At 51.6% G+C, this 8,338-nt stretch overlaps 1 protein-coding gene across 1 annotated transcript in view; it reads left to right on the top strand.

Annotated features, from left to right (window-relative positions):
* Positions 1 to 8,335, top strand: part of LOC104529737 (junctophilin-2) — a gene marked incomplete at both ends in the record, with an annotated part of 28,029 nt that extends 19,694 nt beyond the window's left edge. Inside the window, 2 exons of the mRNA XM_029086535.1 lie at positions 4,660 to 4,778; positions 8,220 to 8,335. Coding sequence (XP_028942368.1) covers positions 4,660 to 4,778; positions 8,220 to 8,335 — 235 coding nt within the window. The remainder of the gene's footprint in view (positions 1 to 4,659; positions 4,779 to 8,219) is intronic.
* Positions 8,336 to 8,338: the final 3 nt, after the last annotated feature.

Below are 8,338 nucleotides of genomic sequence, written 5' to 3'. Positions count from 1 at the left end.
TGGAGTGCTGCAAGCATTCCTGCCAAGACACACTTGTTATCTTAAGTCTCTTCAGAAGGACAAAATGACTCCTGCTAGATACTGGAGCAGGAATTTGGCTGGGGGTGGAGAAGCCAGTTTCCAGAAGAGGAGAGTTTAGCAGAAGTCTTCTTTCTTAGAGCTGACTGATGAATTTTATTTGCTTAATGACCTTTCATGCAGCTTATTGTATTGAGAATGGCAAGAAAAAGGTGTTCAGTTGGTCCTTCCTCAGGGTTTGCTGAATCAATGGGATGAGGGAGACCCTGGAGAAGGAAGGATGGTGCTAGATGGGTTTGTCTTTCCCTTAATAAGCAAATGTGCAATAGCTTGGGCAGAGAGCCGAGCTCTTCCTCTATTTCTAGCCACAAGGTCATCACCACACCTGCAGGCGCCCCAGCCCCGTCTGGTATTTGCAGTATTCTCTGCTAATTCCAATCTCATTTACAGTCTAATCCAATGTGGATGTGCAAAACCACATAAACTGTCCAAAGAGACAGGGAAGCTGGCTTGGCTTTGAGTCTCACCTGTTAGCACGGTGCTCAGCTGTGGCTCGTGTATCCACAGGGGATTTTAGTAGCAGTTGGAGGAATGATTCGGACAGTGTTTCTGGGAGACAGCCAGGAAGGACTGGAGCGGTGCTCTGTTCCACACTAGTACAAAAACAATTAGAACATTAGAGACCTGCCAGAGAAGCAAATAGAATAGCAGATACATTTAACCCTCCTTCTCCCACCCAACCAGCCAGGGTGCGAAGCCTCCCTGCCCAGGATGGCCCCGGAGCAGCTGTCTTGACCCAGCCAGTGCTGCCTGGAGTCAGGAGTCACGGGGCTGGGATGGGGGCTGCAGGCATTGGCCAGATCTCCCTCGGCTGGGTGTGGGGCTGCTGCTCCTCCTTGCAAAGAATTCACCAGAGCTATTTTTAAAGGTGCTGCCTGGGGAGATGGCTCAGGGTGAAACTGGGAAGTGATCATCCCGGGGTGGTACTGCCCTGCCTGGGACAGAGAGTGCAGGTGTTGGTTTGTAAAGGCCCCTCTTTGTGTTTATTGCCCCTGGTTGGACATGTTTAACCTTCATAGTTTGTTTTCCAGCACTGCTTTGAAAAGGGGCTTTTGAATTTTGCTGCTGGGTGCTATAGAAATTTTTCTTCTTTGTATTTCCTGTCTAAGGTTCAAAGATCATCATCCTGCTTACCTCAAAGTTCTTGAGGGTTTTTTTTTTTTCACCACTGCACCCAGCAGGTCCTGGGCCATGGGCTGGGAGGGGCTTTTGTGCTGCTGGTTGCATGTGCTGAGCTCTCCCAGAGCGGCTGGTATTTGTCTACTGCTTTGCTGCCGGGGCCAAGTTTTTCTCTGTGTTGAGCTCCCAGGCACTGCCAGCCCTGTGGATAAATAATTAATTCAAAAATACTCTAGGCAAGTTAGATGTCATTGTTGTGGCTGGGCCCTTTGTTCCATGCTGTGCTTTGTCACGTTGTTACTAAACCCTCAGTGCAGCTTTTTGGAAGGCTGCACGCAGCGGTGCATTCCTTTTGTGTCCTGGGGATTTGTGGCACAGCTCAGGGAGCTGGGGAAGGAGTACTTAAAAACACCGTGCTGGGTCTCTGTAAGCCAGATGTTCATCACCTGGCTGCTGCTATAGCAAGTGACCTCAGTGATGGTGAGACCCAGCACAGGGCATCAGCATCCCTGCCAGGGGCCAGGCTGCTGGCCAGGGGAGAGCAGTACTCTGCCTGCTGCCACGGCTTCTCCTGGACACTGGTAGGGCCAACACGTGGTGGGTTGGAGGTGCCAGATTGGAAGCTGCAGCTGCACTGATCTCAGTCCCCCCAGATCAAGTGCTTCTGGATGACTTTGCAAGCAGAGGGACATGAGCAGACGTCAGGCATGTCCCACTGAGCGAGGGAGCTGGGCAAAGCCACCCTGGAGCTCGCATCCCGAGAGCAGTGGGGGATCCCAAAGGTGTGCTGCTCAGCTTGCTGTCACAGCTCTGTGCATGGAGCTGGGGAGCTGCCCCATGGCCTCCTTGACCTCATAACTGTCTGTGCCTAGGAGGGTTCGTTGCAGAGCCCTGCTAGCCTTGGGGCCATGGTGGCCTGCAGAGATGGCTCAGATCCTCAACACTGGCAGCATCCTCCCTGCAGCCTCTGCAGCCCAGGTTGGAGTCTTCCTGGCCTCACCATCTCTTTGCATACAGGAATTGCAGTCCTCAAGCCCCACTCAGTAGCCAGAGAGCATCCAGAAGCTTTTCTGGAGGAAAGAAGATCTCCAGCAGGAGACAAGCATAATTGGGAGCTGCCTTGTCACCTCCAACACCCCCAGGCTGCTCCCTTGCGTTGGCCTCAGTCACTGGGGGAAAGCTGAGCATGTGGGAGCTGCCTGTACTCGTTTAGTAACACATAGGCTTGAGTCTGGCTATGTCCCTGCTAGCAGAGGGAGCAGACCCTGCATCCAGTCCACTCCCAGACTACTTTTTTGGAAGTCATCTTGAGGAAAGTGTCCACCCGCTTGCCAGGAGCTGCCTGCTGCTCTCCCAGCTGGGCCCAGCTGGCTGGTTGTCTGGCTGGGAAGTGGCCGGGATAGCCTGTGCCTGGCTCAGTGAGCAGCTGAAAGGGAGGATTTTGTCTCTGTATGGTGCATCCCATCCTCTGAGAGCAGCAGGACAAAGCCAGAGGTCGGAGCACATCATGCTGGGGTGAAGAGCTGGTTCCTCACTTTGCAATCTTCTTCCCGGGGCCGGCGTCAGGCGGGCTGTGCATCCCATGCACAGTGTGCCCAGACCGCTCTGATCCCCCAGGCATGGAAAGCACAGAAACATCCCCCTTGGCCCCTGCCAGATTATAGTGGAATTAATCACTCTGATTATATGCTACCAAAAAAGGAGGTGCTTTCTCTGTTCAGAGCTGCCTCAGACCTCCTGCTTGCGAGCAGTGGCTTAAAATTGCTGCTTTCTGCCTCATCATGTCTTGTCTCTGGGTTTTTCAGGAGCTGTAATAATTTTGGATAAAAAGACCCAAGAATGACAGCAATCCCAGGCAGCTCAGCCTGCAGAGAAAGCGGGGAGATAACGTGTGAGTGTGGGCAGGGAGGTGAATCATGGCTCCAGTGGAGTGGGATGTCATCCCAGGGAGAGACAGGCTGAGCCACAGCAGCTCCGCACCCTCTTCTCTATCGCAGGGCCCTGAACAGTGTTTTCGGCTCCCTGTCAAGTCACACTGTTGCCTGTATCAGTTGGCATTGATGTCCTACATTTAAATCTTTCCCTGCAGCTACTCATAATGGTGTGTGTGCTTGTGTATGTATATCTTCTGCCTTCTAAGAGTCTCAGAACATCATTCTATCACCTCTTCATTGTACTTGTTGAGTATTTAAACCTTGTCTGCATACTGCATCTCAGTTTAATGGGAAAGAATTAATCTTCATTTCATGACTGACAATCCAAAAATTCCTCTGAAGCATTTTTCACTGCAGGGATGAGGGATTTTTGTTCCCAAAACGTGACCAGATACCAACCTGAGTCTGAAAAGGGCTCATCAGACACATAAGACCACATTAAAGATTGTAATTTGTAGTGAATTGATGTTTGAGGTCTGCTAACTGCTTATCTAACTGTCCACACAAAAATATGTGGTTTTGCGTGTGTAGCCAGTGTATGCTCCATTATGTGCAGCAAGGGAGATATGGGGAGTCTTGGCAGACATGATAGTGAGAAGATGGCGAAAGCCGCTCTCCGTAAGCCCCGGGTGGAACAAAGCAGCTGAATATACGGTGCTTCACCCTCCCTTATTTTTAAGGTGCAATTTTGCTGTTTGAAGTCAGCTACTTCCCAGACCACGAGCAGCTGAGCTGTAAAGCAAGCCCTGCTTTTAGCATGAAGATCACAGGGCCCTGAGCGCGAGGCATGCGAGGAATACGACAGCCGGCCAGTGAAATAACTCTGATATCCCTATAGCCCTACGGAGCAAGGAGGAGATGTACTGGGAAGAAGTGGAGAGGACACAGTGAGCCAAACTGTGAGGGAGGCAATATCTCTGCCTTTCCCAGCACCAGCAAGAGCAGCCCCCTGGGCTGCGGCAAGTAAAGGAGCCTCTTGAATGAGCTGTGCTGTTTGCTGGGGAGCTACAGGAGAAACATTTGGGGTAAAACGTGTCCGACGTGCTCAGCAGGGGCACACACAGCCACTGGCCAGGTGCAGCAGCTCAGGGCTGGTGATAGCACAGCAGTGTTCAGCCGTCACATTATTGTCCCTTTATGCTCCAAAGATGCCAGTGACAATGCTTTAGGCATTCCTCTGAGCTAGGTTTCCAGTGCTTCGCAGCACGGCAGCAAGCCCATTTTGCAGCACCTGCTGCCTCACTGCAACACGTGAACGTGCTCATGTTTGCAAATACACCTGCCCTGTTTCCTTGTGTGGCTGAGTGCAACCCTCACACCTGAGCCTTAAGCATCTGTGCCCCTTACTTGTTGAAATTCTGGTCTTTTCTCCTCAAGTGCAGGGTTTTGGGGTTGAGTGGGCAGGCTCTGAGTGCTGTGTTATGCCACATGGGCTGATTTGATTTTGTTCCTGGACAGGGTCTGCTGCTTGAACCAGGCTGATCTCTGCTTGGACAGTGCTCACTGTTGTCCCCTCTTGTCTCCACAGGACAGCTCATGCCAAAGCCAAGGCTGAAGGGTCTGAGCAGGCAGCTCAGGCAGCTAACAGTGAATCAGGCATAGCAAGGATGATGGCCAGGGAGCTCTCCCCAGACTTCTACCAGCCAGGTAAGACCAGAGGTATCTTCTAAGAGGGATTTTGCAATTTCCTTGGGGAATCTGTTCAAATACTTCACCCACTTTATTACTCAGCAAGTTGCCCTCCTGTCTATCCTAAATCATCTTTTGCACAAATTCAACCAGCCCACTGCCCGGGATGATTTTTTGTCCTCCTTACACTGCTGTTTTACCTGCTAGAATATGTTACAGTAGCTGGAGGAAAAGCCCACAGTGCCTCAACCTCCTCTTTTGTTTCTCCACACACTGAAGCCCTCCCAGCATCAGGCAGGGCAGACAGCAAGCTCAGGTCTATTTGCAGTGCTGCTGTAGATATATCCCCCATGGCTTTTCCTTGGAACAGCTTTGCACATTGACTCACAAGCCCATATCCTGTGGGGTCCCACAACGCAACAGGGTACGATCAGACTCTGCTAGTTAGGGGCTGTAATATCCTATAAGTTGCTAATGCAATATACTACTTCCCTGATTCCCTGTTTATTTGTTAGCATCACTGTTGATTGTTTGGCCGGGAAAACACTTGGGAGGTTCCTTCTGTGAGACCAAGCACTGAGGATTAGTAGATAGGAAGTGTAATATTAGAAGCAGCATTGTGAATGCCATCACCTTTCCCTAGACTGAGTTAGCCAGAGGTATGTTCTTCCTGGAAAGCTTTCCCTTCCAGAAAGGGAAGGTGGTAACAGAGCAGAAAACAAGATTCCAAGTGCCTACATTTTCATCCTGTCTTTCTTATAATCCGTCTGTGTCACCTGGAACAAGTGCCCTGTGGCTGCTGAGGCAGGATCAAAAGGGACCATCACAGCAGCAAAACTGGGGGTAGGAACCAAACGTTGGCTCCTGTTCAGCAAAGCCTGTTGCCTGTTCCTGCTCTGGTTTTGGTGCCTCCGGGTCTCTGGTACTACACCTCGGCACAGGGCGTGCAGTGGGTAAGGAGAATGGCTCACACCTGGCGCTTGGCTGGGGAGATTCATGCTGACGGATTTGCCTAAATTCCCTGTACTCCCAGTTTGCCCTCCACCTACTAGCTGGAGAGACACCATGCTGGAGGGCTGCCTGTTCCTCCCCACAGCCCAGTGAGTCCCGCTGGAGCTGGCTTTGAGTGGGGAAACACCACAATGCCTGGGCACAGGCATGAGCCAGCATGTGGCACTTCATTTAACAATAGCTAAACATCGCTTGATCCTGACATAAGCCCCCCAGCTGCCACTCACTGCTCCACATTCACCCTGTGCACACTGGGGTATTTATAGCTCAGAGGCAAAGGAAACTGGAATTCCTGATGGGAGGCTTTTGACATCTAGCTAGATTATTTTTTCCACCCATGGCAATTGAATGCAACAATTGAAATGGTCTCTGCAAAATGCCTGAAGCAGCCTGTCCTCCACTCCTGGCTCCTTGGGTGCTGAACCCTCTTGCTGTTTTTATGTAGGGCTTTGCTTAGGTCCTAGCCTCTCTCAATGGCCTTCTAAGCCACTGATACACATTTTTCCTCTATGATTCTTTAAAATTTCTAAATTCCCTAAGTGCACAACAAGGGGAAATGTCTCCTCTTGCACAGCTGCACTGTCCAGGAAAAGACAGACAAAAGTCCACCCTTAGATTTTACTAGGAGTCGGAGCTGCTGGTCACACAGCCTGGAGAGCCTGGCAGTGCTCGGCAGCTGCTGTGTCCCTGGGTTTGGCACAGGATGATCTTGCTCAGCAAGCCTCACCTCTCTAACAAGTATTTAGCCCTGGGTTTCATTTAGGACATCAACCCTAATGGCTTAGAGGAGAGGGATGTAAGCCAAAACCCTTGCTGAAATGTCATACTGGGAGTTGAAGGTGGGGAGGTGAGGAGGATTGGAGCTGTGCAGTGCCCTCCAGGCAGTTAGGTTTTTCTGGTGTGAATTATTCAGGAGGAGAAGAAAGCAGCAGGAGAGAGCAAGGATCCTGGAGCTGCAGGCAGCCTATTTTGAGGAGTCTGAACAACTGTTGAAATGGCTTCCAAATAATCCACTTGCAGCCAGAAATAAATGGCCCTGAATGGGTCACCTGCTGAGTGACAGGAGCGTGCAGGCAGGGCAGCGCAGCTAAAATCAGTGCCCTCCTTCTCCCCACCGGCCCCTCTGAGCAGAGGCATTGCCTGTGTGGGCAGGAGGTAACAGCGTGCAAGTCACACCACTGATTTATTAGAAGGAAAAGAGCACCAATCCCAATTTCCCATCCAGACTCAAGTCTACATTAGTCCTTGGAGTGGAGGAGATGAGGGGAGAAACCACAAGGTAGCTGGGGACAGCACGGCTCCAGAGTCTGTGCTTTTCAGGAGCACAGGGGAATCCCTGTAGGTCTGCACCCCTCAGCATCACTTGAATTCAGCAGAATGAGGCCAAAGACACTTTCAAAAACAAGTGCTTTGCTTTTGAACAAGCTGCTTTGCGACCTCGTGCTGCCCATAAGGAGTATGCCCTTGTTGTCTGTACTTGCTATAAGCATCATGGTGACGTGTGGGACCCCTGTCCCAGCACAGGTCCCAGTGTGCAGAGCACTGTGCAGGGTTGTTATCCTGAGAGATGTTCCCAGTTGTTCGGTGGTGGATTTTGCTTAGCCAGCCGCCCAGCACAATGGATATCTTCAGTGTCAGGCTCTGGCTGACTTCCCCAAACCCTAGCTGGGCTGCAGTTTGCTTTGCAGACATAGTCTAGGGTTAACAAGAAGTAAAGATTTAATGATAGGTGAATACTGGAAGCGAGGGGGCCACGTTGCTAAGAGCTAACAAGTCAGCATGGGAGATGAGGCCAGAATGAAAGCTGAAGCCCTGAATCACATTGTGTGATGGTGCCAGGTGATTTTGCTGCTGTTGTGGGGCTCAGTGCAGAGAAGAGGTCTGTGAAACTGCCAGCCCTGCTCCATGCATGAGAGGCATGTTTTTGCCATTGAGAGGGATGACAGGTAGACCATTTGAGGACACCTGCCTTTCCTGAGGAGACAGGGCACCCCTTGTGTCACCTGTGGGGTTGCCACACGATTAGATACACAGAAGCCACATGGAAGAGTTTCCCAGCCATTAAAAAAACCCCAAAAAACAACAACTTGGATGGGAGCTGGATCCTCATTAGCCCCAAGATAACCCATCTGTGTGACTGCAAAAAGCTGGGCTGCAGATTTTCACTGTTTCTTCATCCTCATCTGGAGCTCCCCGCCTGCTCCTTCAGCTCCTCCTGGCTGAACAGCACATGGCGGGTCTCCTGGGGGAAATCCCTCCTGGAAGCAGGCACTGGTTTGGGAGCAGCTCCTCTCCCAGCCCTGGCAGCTCCAGCCCTGACTCTCTTGCTATTGTCCCCAAACCCGTTGGGGCTGGGGACATGGCTGTGAAAGGCGTGATGGTGGTGTGGAGCTGGACCGACCTGCTGTCCCTCGGGGTAGCTCCTCACACCAACCCCTCTCTCCACAGGCCCCGAGTACCAGAAGCGGAAGCTGCTGCAGGAGATCATGGAGAACGCGGAGCACACCGTCAACATGGAGGAGGAAGCGCCACGGCCCGAGGGTGCCCCACCACCCCCCACGCCCCCT

This window comes from Antrostomus carolinensis, unplaced genomic scaffold, assembly GCF_000700745.2.
Source record: "Antrostomus carolinensis isolate BGI_N321 unplaced genomic scaffold, ASM70074v2 scaffold30478, whole genome shotgun sequence".
NCBI classification, from domain to species: Eukaryota; Metazoa; Chordata; class Aves; order Caprimulgiformes; family Caprimulgidae; genus Antrostomus; species Antrostomus carolinensis.
This window is presented reverse-complemented; position numbering and strand designations above follow the sequence as displayed.